This window comes from Lagopus muta, chromosome 9, assembly GCF_023343835.1.
Source record: "Lagopus muta isolate bLagMut1 chromosome 9, bLagMut1 primary, whole genome shotgun sequence".
Lineage (NCBI taxonomy): Eukaryota > Metazoa > Chordata > Aves > Galliformes > Phasianidae > Lagopus > Lagopus muta.
Window position 1 is genome coordinate 3,629,134 of NC_064441.1, and position 22,757 is coordinate 3,651,890.

The 22,757-nt window shown below is 43.8% G+C and overlaps 1 protein-coding gene across 4 annotated transcripts in view; it reads left to right on the forward strand.

Moving 5' to 3' along the window:
• Positions 1 to 22,757, forward strand: part of LOC125697653 (multiple epidermal growth factor-like domains protein 6) — a 160,449-nt gene that overhangs the window by 109,213 nt on the left and 28,479 nt on the right. For all 4 annotated transcript variants that reach the window (XR_007378898.1, XM_048955128.1, XM_048955129.1 and 1 more), the window contains exons 7-18: positions 5,389 to 5,511; positions 8,613 to 8,735; positions 10,826 to 10,963; positions 13,103 to 13,225; positions 13,656 to 13,778; positions 14,446 to 14,592; positions 16,496 to 16,627; positions 18,568 to 18,696; positions 19,048 to 19,176; positions 20,125 to 20,259; positions 21,107 to 21,241; positions 21,486 to 21,611. Coding sequence is in view for 3 of the 4 variants with exons in the window: in XM_048955128.1 (XP_048811085.1) it covers positions 5,389 to 5,511; positions 8,613 to 8,735; positions 10,826 to 10,963; positions 13,103 to 13,225; positions 13,656 to 13,778; positions 14,446 to 14,592; positions 16,496 to 16,627; positions 18,568 to 18,696; positions 19,048 to 19,176; positions 20,125 to 20,259; positions 21,107 to 21,241; positions 21,486 to 21,611 (1,563 nt within the window). In the remaining variant the exon portion in view is untranslated. The remainder of the gene's footprint in view (positions 1 to 5,388; positions 5,512 to 8,612; positions 8,736 to 10,825; positions 10,964 to 13,102; positions 13,226 to 13,655; positions 13,779 to 14,445; positions 14,593 to 16,495; positions 16,628 to 18,567; positions 18,697 to 19,047; positions 19,177 to 20,124; positions 20,260 to 21,106; positions 21,242 to 21,485; positions 21,612 to 22,757) is intronic.

Sequence of the window (22,757 nt, forward strand, 5' to 3'; positions counted from 1 at the left end):
GGCAGATAACTTCTGAAGTGGGTTACTATCTTCAGAAGTAAACAGCATCCAAGAGCAAAATTCTTTCTTGTTGAATATTTTGATGATCTCTGATACTTTGTGTTATGCCACAGTATGCCACGTCTTTTACAACACTCCTTTTCTCCATTAGCATTTTGTCCCACAAAATTTTGCTCAGTACTGAATTCATTTTTAGTTATATGTGCCAGGCTGAGCATTCACTACCAATTAGGCAATTAAAATAACCAAAGGTAACAGAGTCCATTTCTTCTGTTTGGTTGTCAGTGCCTTGACTATGCTAATGTCACGAATTTAACTTCATTAAAGTTTAACCAGCTGGTGTCTGGGAAGCAGAGATTCAAACAGAAAACATATTTATTGCAGCACTGGGCTGTGCTTTTGGATTGATGTAAATTCATTGTTTTCACTGGAATTTATTCTTGTTTGAACTCCAAGAAGAAAAAGCAGAACACAGGCTTTGGAGCCCAATTCATCTCTGGTGCCAGCTGTTATCTTTGATGTCTGCCTTGTGTAGCAAAGCTGTTGGGATGCAGTTTTGTGCAGGCTTTCACACACTGTGACTCTTAATAGGGGAAGTAACGAAGAAGGTATCTCTACAAATCTATAACCTTTGTTTTACCACACAAGTAGAAGTACAGTATGTCTGGTTATGTTCTTGTCATAATCTGAGTTGGTGAAAAACATAGGCAGAAGGAGGCTGCGTGCTCTGACTCCATCGTTACTATCAATCTTCCAGCAAGGGTTCCATGCTCAGGGTTTCATATATTTTTTAGCATTATTTTAGGCAATAGGATGTTGAGAAATATATATTATAGGTCAAAGCTTGGCTTTTCTGCCATGCAGAAACTAATTGTGTGCTAATGGATAGCATAGGGTGAAATGCCTCCTACAGCTGCTTTTGTAGCTAACATTTTCTGAATATCTACGAGAGAGAACTGAATTTATACTAATATTAGTAACGGAAATGTCAGAGCTCTTTGCTGGCATCAGTGGGTCCAGAGCTTGATGCCTTCCATGGAGGACAAAATAGCCTTTCCAGCCACTGATGGAGAGCATAATACATCCCTGCTGTTAGTATGGATAGATGCAGCCCTGCATACGCTCACACGTACGTGTGTGCAGCACAGTAACGGGTTCAGAGGACCGATCTTATTTTTATATGCAGTGTGCGGATAGGTGTGGGTGTGTGCTAACATGTTTTGGCAGGAAGAGAAATGTTTCTCCAGAGGCTGGGGGGTCTATGCTGAACAGAAAGAATATTAATTTGCCTGGGTGAAAGGAGAGGTATCTTCAGAGATGCTCAAGTCCACCTCAGTCCCTGTTGTTTATTCCATGTGTCTGTGCTACGGTCCTTCAGAGCCTGAAATGGGCGATGCCAGGGGGGCTGTTCTGTTTCCCCCTCCTTCTCCTGACAGACCCTTGGGCCCTTTGCTGCCATCAGATCAAAGAGTGGCTGCACTTCAATCATTTTTTCCTCTATTCACTGCCTTTGGCCAACATTGCGATGCCAGGCAGCCCTGTGTGTGCCAATGGAGTGACGCAGGGGATGGGATAGGTGCTGCAGTGAAAGCTTGGTGAGGATGTAGGAAGCACAGGACCGTGTGCATTCATCCCATTTTGTATAATCGATGGTAAAAAGATTAATGTAGCTGAGGTGTGAAGTTTGCCTTCTTTCACAGTCACAGAGCTTTTGCCCTCATGGACTCCTGGCCACTCGTTGCACTCTGGCAGCAATGGCATAAGTGAGGAACACGGTCACGTTTTAATCCCAACATTCATTACTCATCAAGTTGTGTATAGAGTTGGCCTCTCAATTTTCTACTACATGATGTCTTTTCTTTATCTGATTTTGGCTTATCTCGCTCCTAATCACAGCCTGATTCATTCCTCCCCTTCAGGCTACAGAGCACTTGCAAGCAGAATAGTAATGCTACCTTTGAGTTTGATTGTTGCCTTTTTTTTTTTTAGCAAATCCATCGTTTTTTAAATCAAACCTCCCCCTGCACCACAACAGTCTCACATACATGGCACCCTTGGATGTGCCAGTGAAATATGGGTCCAAACTCGTGGATTTATTGTGCTAAAATTCCCATCACAAAACTGTTTCCATATGGCTCTGCTTCTCCTCAGGGCTTTTCTACGCTGTGTACAAAGTGTGAGTAAATCCTGCCGTCAGCTCCCGTGGCATGCAGAGCTCTTGGCCTCAGGGTCTGGCCTGCGTGAGCTTCACCACCGGAATTCCTGAGCAATGGCTGTGTCTGTGGGTCAGATCTGAGCTGGAGCCTGTTGTTAAACTGCATGCAAGGTGATGGAAATTGAAATGGAGAAGCATAGCCTTTCCAGGAGAGCAGCTGTGGGCAGAGGAAGGAAGATTTGTCTTGCAAGAGGAGCTTAGCTGGCAAAATGAAGGCTGAGTGGGATGCTTTTCTCCCATAAATGCCTTAAAGAGTAAAAACTCAGGGGAGAAAAGTGCTAGTTAAGCTGATGGACAAGGTTTTTGCAGAACAAATGAGAATAAAGTAGCTGTGAGTGCATTGGGTTGGCATTTAGGGCTGTCATCCCAGGGCTGACGCTGCAGCCAGGATCCTGAGAGGCAGCAGGGTGAAGCCTTCCCCACAGAGGCAGGGCAATGGGATGGAGTTGTGAAGAGTCAGAGTGATGAGGTTGAAGCACCACGTGTGTGTGGACGGGATCTGTGGTAACACTGGTACTTCTGTAAAGGTGCAGGGCTGTATGAGATCTCTGCTAGAGTGAGTTCTACACTGGGCTATCCAGGAGTGATGAGGATTTTTTCCTGTGTAAGGTCACAGTTGCCACGAGCAAGCTATCTGTGACAAGACCCAATTCTCTTTCTTTTGCTGTTCTAGAGTGCACAACCAGTAGGATTGTAGAACTAGACCTTGTCCTTTGCAGCCTGCAGTGAAGGTCTGGAAGGGTTCCCAGCACAATACAACACATGCTTTCCCAAGAGCATTGTTGCTGCCTCAAATCAGTGCCTTGGTGTGGCTTTTTCAGGTTGCCCAAGGAGGCTGTGGATGCCCCATCCCTGCAGGCATTCAAGGCCAGGCTGGAGGTGGCTCTGGGCAGCCTGGTCTGTTGGTTGGTGACCCTGCACGTAGCAGGGGAGTTGAAACTAGATGATCATTGTGGTCCTTTTCAACCCAGGCCATTCTATGATTCTATGGTACGATTCTGTGTCTCAGGACAGCCTGGGAACAGATCAGTTCTGGGATTGTTTGAGGTTTTCTTGGTCTTCATTTTTTGAACACGGCATTTAACAGCTTGGAATAGAGTTTCATAGGATGTAGTCTGTTACCCAATAATGTTAACAAGTCAGACAATATGAGACAAATGCTTAGAAGAAAGAACACTAATGAGATGTTTCTAGCTTTTCCTGAAACCTGCCCATGACAGCAAGAAACAGATATGTCAGAATGAAACAAAAGCAAGTAAAACAAGTCAATCTGTAGTTGCTTTATGTTCTGAAAATCTCTTTCCTTTACGAATTTTTATCTTGTCTAGGGACTTCCAAGGCTGCTATTTTTTATTCAAATTACTGCATTTTACTACCACGTACCCTATAATTTGTTGTTTGCTTGTAGTCATGTCACAGATTATTACAAGTCTTGCTCTCTGCTGTAATCATTCTCAAATTAAAGCTTTAGATGCCCTGAAAACCTTTATAATATGTAGGTTTAACAGATGCTGTGTGATAGTGATTTCACTTAATTTATCCAAATAATAGTAATAACAAAGAATCAACAAATAATATTTCGTATCAGTCAGAGAAAGAGTTCTTGCTTGAAGCTAAATCCTTTGTAGACAGGCAACTGTTTAACTGCAGAGCCAAGCTGTCAGCCTTGAAAGTGTCACATAAGATGAAGTGCTGCTGTCCCTTGAAAACCTATTTGCAACCTATCGTGCTGAAAGTCCAACAGAAAAATTCAGTTCTAAATCCTTAACTGTGTTATTATTTTATGCTATCTTGTCAAATTCTCAGCCTGCACACTCGAGTGGCTGTGTTCTTGGGATGTCAGGAGGTGAAATGAGGAAATTTGAAGGTGTTCTGGGGCAGTATCCTCTGTTGCCAACAGTGGCATAAAATACCACTGGCTACATAGGTTAAAAAAGCAAAACTTGGAGGATGTGGGGAAAAAAAAATGCACCACCATATTTAATGCACCACCACTGCAAAATAAAGGTCTTGTTCTCCCAGCACCTTCTTCATAGCTAAACATATATGTGTGTGGGTAGCCAATGGAGCAAAGTCTGGAAGAAAACACCTTCAACTGATGCTGGCTTTCTTTCCCAGTTCCCCTCTAGAAGTTACTCTGAATAGAACTTGAGATGAAGGAGAAGTGAAGGAGAAGTCAGGCTGGAGGCAAGTGTGGAGCATTGGTCCAGTGTTTCGAATCAGTCAGTAATTAGTAAGAAGCTAAAACTATGTTACAGCATGAATTGTAAGGAAATAGCCTTGAGTTTTAAATGGTTTAGAATGCTGAAGGACTCATTTTTCAAAAACATCCCACAAATTTGCCTGCATGCTGTTATTTACCAGCGTGTCAATGTAACTGAACTCCAACTGGAACACCAGCTCTGTGCAAAATATCAGATTTTAGTATGAAGACTCTGGCTCTTAACCCAAATCATGCTGTCCAAGCAGTCCCAGTAGGCCAGTTTGTGTATGGACAAAGTCTTTGTGCAAACACATCAGTTTGCTTCCAGCAGCCATGCACTTCAGAAATAAACACATTAACCACAGTGAAGTTTTTGAGGTGGAGACTTCTGCAGGCACTTTATAAATGTATTTTTAAGTACTCCTCACTTAGAACTGCTTATCCTTGAAACTGCATGTTATTGCTGAATAAGAGTGAAAAACCTTGATGTATAACATTAATGCCACGTGTTGTTAGATTGAAGGAGGTCTTCTGGTGCTCTTCAGCAAGTATTTTCTTTGGAGACTTCTACATATACATTATTCTTTGGCAAACTTCACGTTAAGTGTGCTTATGGGTTCAAACACTGGTGTACTAATTGCTATTGTTTAGAACAACTCTTGAAATCTACTCAGTTATGGTGAAATAAGGATAAAAGCTACTCTCCTGTCCTGCTTACGGAGAGTAATACAACCACAATTTCCCTCATTTTATAGTGCTGCTGATCTATGGAAAATGCTGTCCAGGATCAGAGAAAATAGCAGACAGAAAAACAACGGATTTAACCATACCTCAACTTGTGTCAGCTGTTTTCTCAGTCCAATCTTTCACAGTATCGTAATCTCAGCTGTGGTTGCAGCGATGGCAGGTAAGACTGTTTTCAGGCACAGGCGTGACCTTTAAGCTGACAGTGTGCTCTAATTGGTTTCAGTGATAGACCCCTGCACAAGTGGGAATGGAGGATGCTCACACATCTGTCAAAATGAGAGAGGAACTGCCAAATGCGAGTGTCACCCAGGGCATTATCTTTCTACAGACAAGAAGTCCTGCTTAGGTAAGAAACTGTGGACTCTATTAGAAGGAAAATATTGTTCGGTGTTCTGGCTTATTGGGCTTTGAATTAAAAAGTTCTATTTAATTAAGTTCTTTAGAAAGAGAGTGGTGAGGTGCTGGAACAGCTGCTGCCCAGAGAGGCTGCGGATGCCCCATCCTAGAGGTGTTCAAAGCCAGGTTGGATGGAGCCCTGGGCAGCCTGGTCTGGTATCAGATGGGGAGGTTGGTGGCCCTGCATGCAGCAGGAAGGTTGGAGATTCGTGATCTTTGAGGTCCCTTCCGACCCTGGACATTCTGTGATTCTGTGTAAAAGAAATATGTTGGAAAAACATGTACATGTTTTATTGAAGCAGCATTTCTCTTTGTGATATGTGCATCAGCCAGTAGTCATGGAGGGGCACCTTCATGATGGCAATTATTCCATGATCTCTTCAATCACTGTTTCTAGCAGTGGGATTTCGCAGTGCTGTAGTGTTATTCCAGTAGTGTCCCTTTAAAATAATGCCCCAGATACAGCTCCTGAGAAATTGGTTCAGGTAACACTTTGAACCAGGTCACCGAAAACCTATTTAGAATTCAAAGGGCTTTTTAGCTGGAGAACTGTTTCCATATTCATAAAGAAAGTACTGTGAAGAAAGAAATCACGAAGTCTACTTTTTCCAAAGAGAGGAGCTTAAAAAGTTGAATTCCGAAGTCCTGCATTTAGGCTGGGATTTTCAAAGGGATCTGAAGCATTTATGACATGAAATGTGTGGAAATTAGTAACCAGAATTGCTGCTTTTCTCTTCAATATGGTGCTTGGAAGCAAGAATTTGTCAGTTTAATGAAGCACAGAGCACCCGTGGACTTCATGATGTGCAGGTTTCTAACAGCCTTGTCAGGATCAGGGCACGCATTCAGACACATTAATTTTAAACTCCTCTTTTTGAACACTTGGCCAAGACTGTACCAATACTGGACTCGTTGTGTTATCTCTATGGGTCTCTGTACAGGATGCTGGTTGCATACAAAGTATTTTACTCAGCTGCCTGTAAACCCTTCCTTAGGGAGCACAGCGCACCTTGATGATCCCAGTCCTGTTGGGATGACTCATGTGTAAGGTTACTGAAAAAGCATTTTCAACACCAAAAAGTAGTTTCAAGTAGTGTAGCCTCTATGGTGACGATTAATTAGTGAAACAGCAGTGAGTTTGATACTGGGGTCAACATATTCCTCATTTTATCTTGAATAAACGTTGACAGTTCTGTTAATTTATGTATAAAATGAAGCACTAGATAACTAGCAATGTTACATACTGGAACAAATTTTCTTTCTGACCTCATGGCAACAGTCATGAGTTATTAGGCATCATTTCCTAACATGAATATACATATATATATGTTTCTCTTAGAAACTATTCCATGTTTTTTGCCAAATTCAAGCTGGTATCTGACTCTGTAAAATGAGCTAGAAGGAAATCAGGGCAGGGAGGTGTCATGCTTTAGCTATTAGCTGTGTTTACCAGATATGAAGAAATGAGTACACCATGGTGGCTGTGGGATGGCTCTCCAGTTTTTGCTTTCTTTTTTGAAAAGCATAATAAGAGAAAAGAACTTTTCCAGCAACTGCCAACATTTTTCTACTTGCAAATTGACATTTTATGACAAAATAAGGAGAAATAATCCATTTTATTCTAAACAGCAGCTACACACATGGCCACTTCAGAGCAGCTGTCATTCATCCTGCAATCTCCATGGGTCAGTGTATGGTGTTTGCATTGCCTGGGGTCTCTTTCTGCAAGTAGGCTGATTGCATTCGTAAAGCTTCTTGTGTTCAAGTGCAGGAGTCTGTGAGCACGGGTCTGATTACAGCACATATGGAGTGGAGCTGTTAGAAAGCTGTTTTCTGGAGTAAAGAGCAAGGAGCTGCATGCCTGGCAGCAGCTCCTGGACATGAGGTGCTCTGTCCCTGGATCGTTGCAGGGTATAATCTGCATTTTGCAAGTGCAGTGTCAGAACCAAAGCAGGAGCAGGAGGTGGGTAGGCGTGTGCTGTGTCTGCGTGCAGGCTGGGGGTGTGCAGCTGTGCTACATGGCAGCACTATCTAGTACAAATAAAGTTCCCTTCCCTTCCACTGAGACTTTAGGAAGATATATGCCTTTAGTGGCATGTAACTCCCTGCGTACAGCTCCTTGCCTTTTCTATTTTCTCCTCTGATGAGAGGGGATTCCTCTCTGCAGAAGGAACTTCAGGATTTGTGGATGTGACAGAGAGGATCTGTCTCCATTGTACTTGCTGCCATTTAATCCAAATCATTTAACACTCAGGAAATAAATATTTCTTGTTCCACTACTTTGAATGTAATGGCTGTGAGGACCTACTGCTAATTTTAGGGTAGAAAGAGTTAGGACTTTTGTCTGCGTTCTTCACATGGCTTCTGTTACCATTGCTCTTGTTAGAGGAAATACAGAGAAGTTATGTTGGTTGCTCCAAAAGTAATGCCTTCTATTTGTTACCACGGAAACTACAGCAGATACAAAGAGCACAATTACACTGTTTAATAGAGCAAATTCTCATCTACAAAGCACTGTTTTTTTGACATAGTCAGCACTGTGATGAGCTGATTGAGGTGCTTCTCATTGCACGGTGTGACAGCTGTGCATGGCCATCTGGATCATGTTGCCACTGCTGAAACACAACGTCCACTGCCTCAGTTTGCTCCCATTCACCATTTGGTCCCCATAAATGTTCAACAAACATCGATGAATGTCAATGAGTGCCATACTCTGAGTGGAACATACCATCACCATCTGCTTCTGACATCATGAGCCAACATAATGAAATAGGAGGCATTGCTTTCAGGGCAACCCTCATACATTGGCTGATACAGTAAATATGATGTCTGATGTAAAAATTCGTGGTGAGGGGCTCAAGGTCAGCACTGAGTAGAAAAGAACTATTATTTTGGAGAATAATGCTGAGTTCAGTGTTCCTGGATCCGTCAGATGCTGTCATTTGTAGACCCGCATCAAGATGCTCTTTCCACTGGACGTTTGGAAACGCAGCCACGTGATCATAAGGCGATATTTTTGTTAGTGTCTTTGCCTTTCTCTCTGCTTCCTAGACATTGACGAGTGTGCAGAAGGGAGAGCCAGGTGTGCTCATCGCTGTGTGAACACGCTGGGATCCTTCACCTGTGCCTGTAATCCCGGCTTCGAGCTGGGGGCTGATGGGAAGCAGTGCTACCGTAAGTGACAGCTTTACAGCTCTGCCTTTCAGGTTGCCTTATCTGCCAACTGCTATGCTTCATTTTTAATTCAGTTGGATTAACACTCCCAGCAAAATAAGTATATGCAAAAACTCAAGCTTAATATTATTTTCTTCATCTTCTGCTATTGCCATTTTTGCAGGTTGATACCTTCTTAAGCCTCTGTTCACCGACCTTAATTACTGCATTTCAAAGAGCAAATCTCCCTGTTGGTTTATCTTCAGAGCCTGGTGAATTCTATTCCAGCACCACCAAAATATTGCTGTTCTATGAAATGTATTCATTTCTGCCCTCCCTCTCCCCATTTTCTTACATGCCTAGTCTGATGCGGAAGAAAACCAACATGACATTCTGCTCCTGTCTTCATCTGCATAGGTTTACTCATGTTTCTGCAGAGATTACTGACACTGTTAAGTAGATACTTAAAAAGGGGAAATAAAACAAGATTTAGAATGAAAAAAAAATACATTGGAACAGCTAAAATTTCCCAAGCTAAAGTAAGTGAGCCCTGTTTTCTTCCCTATGCGCACAGCAGGGTTTCCTAAGCTGCAGTGCCGTCCTTGAGCGGGGGATTGGCTTGTTGGGAGGCGATCCCTGCACTGTCCTTAAGGGTAAGATTAGGTTAATAAAAGAGATGGTGTGGGAGAGTTGGTGTTATTATGGACATAACATAAGCTCACTGAAATGCAGACAAAAGCATGACCTGTTTTAGCAGAGCTGGGCAGTGATCATTCAGTCCAATATTACAGTGCAGGAACTTTCAGCAGGATTTCTTTAGGAAAATACATGGTGTGCCAGAGAGTGAATGTGTACTTCAAGAATCTGTGTGTAAGAAATATTTAATACGGATGAAAATCGCTTTGAAACTATCAATGTACATGGAAAGCAATATAATAATGTACAATATATCATATTTTTACCTCAGTGTTCAGCAGGTCTCTGTGAATGGGGATTCTCTGTGCCTTATGCACAAAGCTATGGAGCAAGCAATATCAACACAAACATTCTGCATATTTTTGTGATCAGGATTATCACAGTGTTTGAGCAATTCACAGTCTTTGTTTATTCTCTCATTTCCCCAGCAGCATAGGGAAATCCGTGTTTTACTAATGAACAACTAAGACAAAGTAAATGGCAAAGATAATGCATAAAGGCTGGGTTTGTAAATCCCAACTTAGCATACTGGACAGCAGCCTAGATTTCTTTTCCCTGATGCAAACAATCACACAGTGGATTAGATGTAGCCTTCCATATATCTTCCTCAAATTGATGTCCTCTTCCAGGTAAGCTGAAAGGAAAAATGGAGTAGGATCAGTGCCACCAATGGAGATGTATCTATGAGGTGCAAAAGAGGGGAAATGCCATCCATCTGTGCCAGCTCTGCCACATGCTGCTCTGAGCAACATTTCTGGCTGTACAATGGCTCCTTTAGGGGTGTTGTTTCTCAGCCCCCCTGCACAGCATGGAAAATTCCTCTCTAGATTGCCCTCTAAGGCAGCAATAGGGTTAATTGAAGAGAATTAGGCTTTATAATCGAGCTTCTTCCTAAAGAAATCATTTCATGAAGTAGCTGGATAGGAAAGAGATGGATAGATGTTCCTCTTCCTATATGAAGGTTTCCACTGAACCTGACCAAAATGTCTGTGCCCAGAAAAGTGTGGGAGAGTGGGGAGATCTGTCAAGGTGAAGGGGACTGATGTCAGCATCGTGTTGTCTCCCCATTGAAGGGTCAAAGCCTGTAGGTTGTTGGCTAGATATCGGGCCCGGTAGTGGAACTCTGTGATGAAAACATACTGAATTTGTGCTTGGAAACCAACTAAAAGCAGCTTTTTGGAAAGCACAGGCACGCTTGGTAGAGCTGACTCACTTGGTCTATTCAAATGCTTCCATTCCTCTGGGACAAGGGCAGAGTGTGCTGCCTATCCGCATAGTTCAGTGGCTCAGGGCTGTGCTGTTTCTGCATGTAGGTGTGAGCTGGCTTTCTCTTCCTTGCCAGCATTTTGCTTGTTCTCCAGTGCCTCTCCACTTGTGCTCATTTTTACCATCCCTTTTATTTGTTTCTCTGCAAGGCATTGAAATGGAGATAGTGGACAGCTGCCAGAAGGACAACGGTGGGTGCTCCCACGGCTGCGAGCACACGGCAACAGGGCCACGCTGCTCCTGCCACGATGGCTACGTGCTCAGCTCAGATGGCAAGGCATGCACAGGTAAGCCAGGGTACAATTCATGCTGTCAAGACCATGTCTGCATGCAGCCCAATTAACACATTGCTGAGGCTTTGTTTTGTTTTCCTTCCCTCTCTAGCCATTTTGGGATGGGAGCATTACGACTGCATTAGGTTACAGCTGCATTAAGTTAGCTGTTTTTCAGCAGTGCTGCACGTGCAGACTCTGCTTTGTGCTGTGGAAGTTATTCTGTTTCTGTGCTTAGTGGTGAGCTGTGTGAAGTGTCACTTAGGAAGTGGAAGCCATAGAATTACAGTTGTTTTTGCTTCAAAAAGAGCTTAAAAATTCCTTCATGTTTTATATGTTTTTATGACAGGATTGTTTTTCTTTACAGCTTTTGCTATGCTATCTTGTTCTATTATCACTATGCCATTAAAATTTTAAGGAATAGACAAGAAGAGAGAGGAAAAAAAGGAGCAGGCATTGTGGAAAAGAACAGTTAGATGGAAAGAGAGAGGCAAGGAGTGGGAGCTCTGGGGACAGCATGGACAAAGGTCCTCAAAGGAGAAAAGAGCAAGGAGGATGGATGGGCAGGGCAGGAGGAAAGCACAGCTCTGTAAGGGTGGCTGATCCTGGGGCACAAAAAATGAGAATAAAAAGGAAGGAGAGAGGAAGGCAGACATGGATCCTGAGCCAATGAGTTGGGCTGAGAAGGTTCCTTCAGCCACATTCCTGTGCTGAGGAGGAGGCAGTGACTTGCTAATAGAGATGTCAATGTGAGAACTGCCCTGCTGGCCACAGCCAGGGAGGGAGAGCAGAGGTCAAGGGCTTGGCAAGGCCAAGGTAGTGCAAAGCTGCTCTTAACAGCAAAAATTTCCTTCTTTTGGAGGCACATTTTGCATTCCTGCACAGACAATGGGCTGCTAATACACCCCAGAGCAAGGTGTCATCTGACAAAGTGCAGAGAAGCTCAGCTTGTGACATTTCTGGAAAACACTCCATGTCCAAATAACCTACATTAATAATTTTTGTGCTGACCTCTTCACCTCGACTGATTAATTACATTTTCCTTCTCCTCTTTCTCCTCCCGTGCTTCCTAATAACGTTGGTGCTCTCTCCAAGGTTAATTGAGACACAGACCTTTCCCATCTGTGGCTCTTCGCCTGGGTAACGTTCAGAAATGTTTTGCAAACTCAGCATTGACAAAATGGCCTTCAATGGCCACTGAGCAGGGCAGCAGGCTGGGAGGGGGAGATCTGCCAGGAGCCTGCAGTCAGAAGATAGCAGCTCGATTCTTGAATCTTTGAGCTTGTAGTATGCACTTGCAGCCCTTAAGGCCAATGTGTCCTGGGCTGTATCAGCAGAGGTTTGGCAGCAGGGAGAGGGTTCTGCCCTCGTGAGATGCCAGCAGCAGTAGTGCATTCAGGCCTGGGGATGCCAGCGTGAGAAAGACATTGATGACAATGACAAAGAGGTTTTGGAGCAGGTCCACAGAAGGGCCACAGAGATGCTTACAGGGGTGGAGCTTCTCTCTTCAGAAGTAAGATTGAGGGAGCTGGGCTTATTCAGCCTGGAGAAGGGAAGGCTCCAGGGATACCTCATAACTGCCTTCTAGTACTTAAAGGGAGCTAATAAATGGGAAGGAGATCAGCATTTTAAGTAGTCTGATAGTGACAGGACAGGGGGGAATGGTTTTAAACTGAAAGAGGGAGATTTAATTTAGATATTTAGGAGGAGATTCTTAGTGCAGAGGGCAGTGAGGCCCTGGCACTGCTGCCCAGAGCTGTGGATGCCCCATCCCTGGAGGTGCCCAAAGCCTGGGCAGCCTGAGCTGGTGGTGGCAGCCAGCCCATGGCAGGGGTGGAGCTGAGTGGGCTTTAAGGTCCCTCCCGACCTAACCATGCTGTGATTCTATCATTCTAAGATCTAACCACAGGTGCATCTGTGCCCAGGGTACCAGTTATAGATATGTACCACATCTATGTATAGCAGAAAGCTGTCAGTTCTCAAGAGGCTACATTTGCACTTTGCAGGCTGGCCCCCCAGCAGCTGCGCTGTTAGGCTAGAGCTCTGTTAAAAGCAAACTGCCTTGCAATAGCTGCTTGCTATGTGTGTGCATTGCATTCTGATGCTGGGGTGAGAGTTCAGTCCAGCGCTGACTGAGCTGCCCCATCCTTGCAGACCTGGATGAATGCGAGACCGGCGAGTCGTGCTGCTCCCAGTTCTGCATCAACTACGTGGGCAGCTACGAGTGCAGCTGTAGAGCAGGCTTCCAGCCCAGTGCTGACGGCTGTGGCTGCAATGGTGAGTGCCCTGCACTGATCCCGCCCAGCTCAGCATGGTTTAAAAATGAAATTTCCACTTTGTAATGTTGGAATACAGTAAGCCAACATCCAGCAAGGACAGATGGGCCATGGGAGATGAATCAGGGACCTTTCCCCCTCTCTGTGCATGCTGTATGTGGATGTGTTTTAAAGACTACTTCTGCAAAAAGAGAGCCTTCAGAATAGCCAAAGGATCAACAGAGCTTAACAGCTTAAAGCAGCTGTTTTCACTTGAGGCAAAAACATAGGTGGAATGATCTCTTCCATGCTGAGCTGAAATGTTTTAATACCCTCAATAGCCCCAAAGTACTAAGAAAATTTGGTTTCCTTATGTTCAGAATAGCTCTGGCCCTGTACAGAGAGCACTTTCCCAACAGAGGCACTAACCAGCCTTTATGCCTGTTTATTAGATGTGGATGAATGTCGTCTTGAGAATGGCAACTGCGACCACGTCTGCATTAATTCCCTGGGGTCATATGAATGTGCCTGCAAGGAAGGGTTCTGGCTGGGCGCTGACCGGCGCTCCTGCATCGGTGAGTTCCTGTTGCATCCTGAAGGGCTGGTCAGTATTTCTCAACTGGGAACTCAGAACTGGGATCTTCACAGGTCCTGGGATTTTGGGAGCCCAACCTGAGGTGTCCAGGTTCTGCTGTGATGGAGTCAGTGGCATGATTCTGGATTTCTGCCAAAGCAACCAGATCAGCAACCTAATTTTATAACCTATATTAGCAGCTGCTAAATTTTAGGCAAAGTTTGATTTAACCAACTGAAAGAAAGCCAGCTGATTTCTTATCACGGTAACACTTCAGTTGTAGTTTTTGGAAATGGGCAGTCAGACTTGCTCTGTCTTTGTCATCTCCCAGATGAGTGAGAGTAATGACCTTCACTCACTATCAGCAATCATGAACTTCAGGTGGAGAAAATTAAACTCCCATTTAAAATATGGCACAGTAACAGGGATGGTCTCATCTGAGGCCCAGGGTTCAATTACAGAAAAAAGAGAAGTATTTTTGTTTCTCCTTCTCTTACCTTGGGCATCAAAAATGGTTCATATCCATAAACCAGAAAACGAATCGGCTGCAACACGATGTACCAAAGCATAGCTGGGAAGTCACCGAGCACCAAAGCACAAATGCAAGATGGGTGCTGGGGAGAAAGTCTGGGGATGCCATCCTAACCTTGTATGCATTTGTGTGTCAGTGTTAGGAGGGGACTCAGCAGTGTCGGGCTTCGCAGGCGCTCCAGGGCTGCAGTTCAGAGGTGCCCCCCAGCTCCTGCACTACGTGCTCGGGGCCCTGCGTGAGGATGAGGATCAGCGAGGGGAGCTGACGCTGGTGCACAGAGCTGGTGAGTGCATGTTCTTATTTGTGAATTAAAAAGACACACATGACTTCCCTCTGGAGGTTCAGATGCTTTGGTGGTGGCTGGGGCACGTCCTCAGGGAGGTAACTACATAGAGATGAGGCAGCAGAGCCCACGAATGCACATAGCCATAGGATTGGGTGCAGAACACCATGTCCTGTGCTGCTTCAAACTTTGCACCCTCTGCACTCTACACAGCATCAGTTTCTCCCCAGGAAATGGAAACTGCACCAAGGAAGGGCTCAAACCCAACTCTCAACCTTTTGATGAGCGCTGATGGCTCACTCATGCTTGTTACATATGCCCTATGATTTTGGTATTAGCTCTAATTACTCATCTGGGGGCTGTGCCCTACAGGCAATGAATCAGGAACCGGTCTCAGCTATGATCAAGAAACCATTTAGGCCTCCAAGATCACATAGCATCCAGGTATACTCAACAATGCTGATAATCAATTAGGAAACTGGTAAATGAGATAACCATGGGCAAACCTCAACCAAATATTTAGTAACAAGTTTTTGTATGTTTTATCTATGTTTAGCCACACAAGCATGGGGATTTTTAGTCATAGTGAACACCTGCTCTTTTTCTAAAGCTGAGGATTTACAGCATGTGATGGTTTGTAGGAAAAGGTGAGGAAGGAAAGAAACTCATGGCTCAGTAAGTTGTTTTACTTCTCAAATATCCCTGTATTTTTGTGCTGGAATCTATATTATTAAAAAAAATATATATGCTTTAAATGATTAAATGGAGCAAATAATTAATGATTTTCTATAAACTAAATGACTTTCTAATGTAGGAGCTTGAAGTTTATAGTGGTAATTTGTATTCTTCTTCTGAAGTATGCATTTTCAGCTTGTTCCGAGTGGGAGCACTGAGATTCTCAATGCCTCTGCAAACCTGAGCATTTGCTCAGCTTTAGAAGGAGGAACAGTCGGGTGCTGAGACTTTAAGGAAATCTGGCCCCACACAGAAAATTGCTGGTGAAAAGCAACCAGTCTGCTGACTTGCTGCAAGCTGAAGTAATCTGCCAGCTTGCTCTCAGATGTTTTCTAAAATCCCCTTCTAAAAAGGCTCCAGCCACATTTGTAAAGCCTGCAAAGCAATAGTCTGACCACATGGATAAGATCTTCTTGTCACCAATGCATTTTAGCTAAGAGGAACCCTTATTTTTCTCTTCCTTTGTCAACAGAGCCCACAAAGAAGAGTGTGTGCCTGTGTGTGTTCATAACTGGGCAGAGAAGGAGGGCAGGATGGGGAGGCACAAATGCATTTTTGTATTTCTTAGTTTTTCTGCCTGGAATTACCCTTGCTAGAGCAAAAAGGAAACAAAGAAGTGATAAATGTGTATTATCCTTTGTCTTCCTAGAATAACTCAAACTATGCTGTTAAAAATATTGCTTGTCTGTGCTTTACAGCACAGAATGCACCTACTAAAATCACAGAACAACAAGGTGAGCCTCACAAGGAGAAAAGGTTCTCTCCCAGTAAATATTTTTTGTTGTACACAATTATTTTTAGCGTTAGCACAATTTCAATTTTTCTGAAGGCTATTTGCTCTTAAAAAGTACTTTTAAATGCTCTTTGATGGGGAATCACAGTATTTAAGGGCATGAATTCCAGCTGCAGACCCAGTTTTCCTTTTATTCAGATTAAAATTTGAGGCGGAAAATTTGGAAATGTCCACTTGGGAGTACATTTTGGCACGGCTTGGTGATATTTGCAGTGCTTCCAGCATGAACGCTAATGACTTGAATAGGCTTTTTTTTCTGATTGTCAATGTCATGCACGTTCCCTTTTGTACTTGTGCATCTGGAAGGACAGCTAAGAGCCTCCAGAAGTGTTTTGTCTGATGCTCACTGAGCCTTCTGCATTTTTTTCCTTTCAGTTTGCCTTGATAATACTTTTGGCAATGACTGCAGCTTGAGCTGTGAGGATTGTATGAATGGAGGCAGATGTAACAGTGAGAGCAGTGGCTGTGTTTGCTCACCTGGGTGGACCGGCATTACCTGCAACGAAAGTGAGTACAGTGCATTGAACTCATTTGAAAGGCAGTGACTTTGTCCTGGAGCTGTGACACTGAACATAGGGAGGAAACGGGAATAAACTGCTGTACATTTAATCCAAGAAGCTCTTCAAGGAGCGCAGCTTTTTCACTTCCAGATCAACATTTTATTACAGTATGACACGTGAGGTGTAAATTGTGTGGATGCTACAACAAATGACACAAACCTTCAGACAGCGAGGTCTCTGCCATCCCATGCAGTGCAGCGCCCCATACGAAATGCTCACTTTGGGACCGTTCCTATTCACTTTGCTGCAAGAGGTGCCAGGTGCTGCAGTGTGCTTGCAATGCTCCACTCCCCAGCTCACCCAGCTGAGTTTCAGAGGGCTGTCCTGGCAGGTGGTGTGACTGTCTGGGTGGGCAAATGTGCTAAACTTGGGTTTTCCATTATGGAATCCCAAGACATTGCCTTTTTTTTTTAACTGTATTAGTAACACTGAGCTGTTTGTTTATTCTAATAATCCTTTTTATTATTAACATAGTTTTCTGGCACTGGTTAATTTTTAGCATTGCACATTGTATGTTTCAGAGTTTTCTTCTTATTCTTGCCTCCTGGTAGAAGATCTTTCTGTTTCAGAAGTATGCATGCAAACCAACTGGAAAGACAACGTTACTTTGCATCCATAGGCAGCGGTCCTCAGGTTAATCACCATCTTGTTTGTTTAGAAGGCATCATCACAGAGACAGAAATGATTGAAAATGATTGAAATCATCAGTCTGCCCTTAGTTACTTCTGGAGACCAATCGAGATTTGGTTTGTAAACACCAAGGGGAGCTGAAGGAATAGGAATGAAGAGAATTGAAATGATGATTTCTACCTACGACTGCTATGTTAGGATGATTTTACTGACATTCATGGTGCTGTAGAGGTTCTAGAGAGATTACAAAAATTTCAGGACAGGAAATTCTTCAGTTCACTTCATAAATAATAATAACATTTTTGCTCTATATTTACACTAGATATCCATGCATGTAATGTTTTGGAATTTAACTTTGGCATTTAGAGAATGCAGACTAATGGAACTGTGTTAAGCCATACCTGCAGTTCAACGAAGCAAGCACTGACAAGAATAAATACAACATCTAATCTGTATGAAGTAACCAAATGTGATGGCTTTCATTCTTTTTTCTTTCTTTCTCAAATGAAAAAAAAAGAATGGCGTAGTTCATGGGCTTAGGGTAAGCTAAGGAGCTGAGAAATCTGGAACTGTATTTCTATAATAATACACCATAGAAACCAAATGAAAATGGATGTGAAATGTCAAGTTTCTTAATGTACATTGATAAAATGTCAGTTAAGTCAAATGACTCCAGCAACTGCAGTTACTCAACTGGCTGAAGGTGCAAACAGGAACAGTGCTCTATTTCACCACTAATTTTTTTTATTTTATTTTTTGCACCGGAGTAATCAGAGCAATAAGGAGTGCCATGCTGTTGTGGACCCACTTCTGTATATGGGCAGCCGTGGAATTTTGGAGAACGTATAATTAAAAACACAGCATTTTCGTAATGGTTATTGGTGGATGGGAGGTGTTCAAAACATGTATTTCCAACTGTATAAAACTGTGCTGTATTTTCAAGCTTGGTACTTCCTTGGCAGTTGTTCTGAGCCCATGAATTGTGTGAAGCATGCACAGGGGAGAGTATGGGTACCACACAATGGGTACTCTTCACTTGAGTTAATTTGGTTGTTTCAGACATCGCTTTAGAACCATCTAGTAAACATTAGGGGAATGTTTTTGTCCTATATAGAAAGACTATGACAGTGCTCAGAGACTGCTTGACTACAGGGATTATTTTCTTCCCAGTTCTGATGCCTGCCTTCTCATTTTGCTCCATGTGGAGCACAGGGGCGGGATGTCGAGGCCCATTCACTCTTTCTGCTCTCCCTGCAGCCTGCTCCCAGGGCACGTACGGTGACGGTTGTGCAAGTACCTGCAAGTGCCAGAACGGAGGCTCCTGCGACCCCATCACAGGGCTGTGTCGCTGCCCACCAGGAGTCCAGGGGCCATTTTGTGAAGATGGTATGAGCTCCCTCATCCCGCCAGGTGTAGCGTGAGCCTGAGGCTTTGCCATCTCCCATCATTTCTCCCTGTCTGTCATGTGGCGTGTGGTACATCTTGGCCACGTGACAATAGTTTCCATTTTGTGGGACATAGTGCAGCCCTGTGGAGTGCCTCAAGTGATGTTTGTTTAAATAAAGGCAAGAAAATGGATGAGGGAAAGCAAGGGCTTTGCTCCAGTGGCCTGTGCAGAGGCTCAGCCTGAGGCCATCAACACGGTATTTTCTGTAGCACCCTTCAAAAGAGAGCTGACCTGGTGTTCATTTAAATCCTTAACAACTGATGCATTGCCTGCATTTATTCACTCCAAAGGTTGTCCCAAGGGATTTTTTGGGAAGAACTGCAACAAACCATGCAACTGTGCCAACAGCGGCCACTGCCACCGGCTCTATGGAGCCTGCTTGTGTGACCCTGGGCTGTACGGACGCTTCTGCCACCTCAGTAAGTCCCAGCAGCCTTCCTGATCAGTTTATGTAATGTGTGCACAGCATAGCAGACTTACAAAGATTCCACATGTGTCCAAAATGAGCAAGACTTTGGGATAGGGCTTGCTGGGTGGTGTTAGCAGGAGAGCTCACACTGGGGATGTTCATAGTCCATGAGCTCTGCAATTAGAGAGGAACAGAAGATGGAAGACTTCTCAGATACTCTGTGAGTCCCCAGAAACTCCATTTGCCTTCTTCTGCAGCAATTAATCCTTGCTGTAAGAGCTGAGGTTTGTTAATGTGTAAAAGTGAGGGCTATAGGGTGATTTGGGTTGGGCATGTTAAAGTTAGGGTTGTGGATAAGGTTCAAGTCTGATAATTTCATTGCTCACCCTATGGTAAATCAAAAGTCATAAGCACAAACTTTAGCTTTCCCTAAATTTGTGTCTCTTTCCCTGCGTGGATTTCCCAGCTGAGACATCCAGGATTTGTCCCGAAGTGGGAATGCTCACAGCACAAAAGCACAGCCATGAATGCAACCAAATGTTAAATGGGAATAAAATGGATCAAAACACAAAAGCGTCATAAAACAGGCAGTGCAGTTGCTTTTCACTTACAGTTTTTGTTTGGAAAATCCATGCAAGATAGAAAATAGTTGCTTGATTTTTTTCTTTTGTCATGAAACTTTTGTTCTGGGCTATATCCAAATATTTTTCATTCCAAAACTTAACTAAGTTTGTGTCAAAACATTTCTGATTCTTGCATTTGCCACATATTGCTTGGAATGGAGTTAATTACTTTATATAGGAATCCTATGAACTGCATTTTACACACCCACACACTAATAGGCACTGCCATAGGAAAGTAGACACTTTTCGCAGTCATTGCATCCTGCACAAGGGTGTGATTTCAGATAACTCATGCCTAATTACAGACCTAATGATTCCCTTTAACCTGCCTGCAGCCTGTCCCAGGTGGGCTTTCGGTGTGGGCTGCTCACAGGAGTGTCAGTGTGTGAAGGAGCACACGCTGGGATGCAGTGCACAGAACGGGACCTGCAGCTGCAAGCCTGGATATCATGGCAAGAAATGCCAGAAAGGTACAGCAGGAAGGGACGTTCCCCCTGTCTGTTTATTCCTTTGTCCTCTCTGCATGCCTCCTTCCTCCTCCCATGAGCTTTACTGCGCTGCTGCTAATGGTAAATTCATATTCCACTAATTATTTTGTCTCTGATTTTTCATATTGCAGCCTCTGTGAGTGCCCAATATCACAGAGCCTGCAGGGACACCACTGGGAATGCAGTGCAACAGTGCTGTTTTTCAGCAATCTAGAAACCAAACTCTATTACAACTCTAAATAATGAAGATTGTGGGAGTTTTCACTTTTGCTCTTTTTTTTCGTGCAGACAGCAAATAAGTGGCAAAAACTGTGTTTTACACAAGGAGGCTCATTTGTAAATGGTTTGTAATGCTGGTTTTCCTTTAGCTTTCTAGGTCTTTGAATTCAGGTTATTCTGTGTAGTTTTGGGCATAGTTCAGAAAGAATTGTGTTCTGCATTCCTGTTTGTATGTCTCTGTAGGCAGAGCTGGAGTAAAGCAATATTCTCCCTCACAGTTCCTCCCTGGGCACACAGTAGCACATCAGATTCATGGCACTGCGTCTGGGAGTTTGGTGAAGAATGGGAGTGATGATATTTCATATCCTTGTAGTCTAATATAGCCTCAAGTACTCTCATTCTGTTTCTGAGTTGCATTTAAGCAACGACTTCTTAGCAGTGAGTGTGTGTGTGTTTAATTGTTGCTTCCACTTCATTATCAACACCTCTGAAATACGCGTTACAGTAGATTTTTCTGTCAAGTTCTGCTAATTATTGTTCTGACTTCTGTTAAGTTTCTTTATCTCTTCCATTTCCTCACACATGCCGTGCCTTTACTTGCATTTTCCAGCATGCACACCAGGCTTTTATGGGGCTGGTTGCAAACTGAGGTGCAACTGTTCCACCAACGTTTTGTGTGACCACGAGACGGGAGCCTGCAAGCGTCCATGCCCGCCTGGTTTCCATGGAGAAAAATGCCATTCCTGTAGGTACTCACTGCAAGTTTCCCTGGGAGGTACACACTAGGTGGGAAAGCTTACTATGTACCTTATGTTCAGATGCAGAAACTGCAGATAAAAAAGTACAGTTGTTGTTAGAATAAGACAGTGACGCTGACGTAGATCACTCTGTGCCAGCACAGCTCTGTTTAAAATTGCTATAGAGGGTGAATGCTGTTATCTTTCAAATGCTTTGCTGTACTAATCAGCTGTTTGGGTTTCCTCTGACAGCTTGCCAGCCCGGGAGGTTTGGGGTGGACTGCAGGCAGAGCTGCAGCTGCGGGGGAGCACCCTGCGACCCAGAGACTGGGCGTTGTATTTGCCCAGCTGGGAAAACTGGTGCCATGTGTGAGAGAGGTACGTTCCATGTGGGGTTAGGGTAGGGAGTGCTTTGCTTTGGCAGAGAGGGTGAAAAGCTGGATTATGGCATTGTCTACCAAAACTGCTGCAACCCAATGTGCTTTGCTTGAAGTACAGGTAAAGGGTGAGTCTTGGTGGAGAACTTATGACATCCACTCAGTGGGATTGCTCATAGAAAGGGAGCATTGTGCAGTTATCCTATCATGTCCTCCCAGCTCCATTAATAACAGTGATTTGTATGCTGGCCTGGGTGCACAAAGTGTGCCCTTGGAGCTCTTGCAGAGAGTTGGTGAATGGTTCAGGCTAGAAGATACATCTGGAGGTCACTTGGTCCAATCGGAATAGGACTTGGAATCAATGAAGGTAACAAAAAGGAATGCATTACTCTGGAAAACTGATAAAGGAGTGAATAAATTCTCCAGGACATTGCATTGCCAAGGGGTCAGGGGCTTCCCCTCTGCTCTTGGCATAGGAGGTGAATCTGGGTATGAAAAACAGGATGCCAATTATACCAGCTAGAAATGCAGCTCTTCAAAGCACCTCCTGCATCCAGCCCAGCAGAAATACAAATGCAGCCCTCTTCTCCTGAGCTTCAGTCTAGATTTTCCTTGGCTGAGTGTGGAAATTCATTTTTCATATATACCCATATGCTCACAGTGTTACTGGATCAGAAACCAAACCACAAAACAGACATGCAAGGCAAGCTGGAAGAGAGCCTTTGTGTCTGCCTTTAGATGTATTCCTGCATGCTGCACTGTAGGGTTCTGTTGGCTCTTTCAGAGGGTTTCCCTTGAAAGCGCTTTCAGTCCACAGAGATAACATAATGCCTGGGTGAAAATTCAGCTTCTGGTGTGGATTTTGCCTTCTTTCTGTTCTGTGAGATTTTTGTGGCATTAGGGACACTGACCCAAAATAAAGCACTCTGCAGCCTGAGATGTTTCCCAGGTCGAGTTTGACTGTGTTTTGCAGACAGAGGCAGGTAACAGATAAACGCCAAAGAAAGGCTAAACTGCATCCCAAATTGATGTTATAATTAAAGCCATATTTAGTTAGAAAGGCAGTATTAAATAGCCATAATAATTGCATTGTAGTTCTGATTGCTTGGTGAGAGGTGCTGAGCAACTGGCCCCATGGGTTATATAG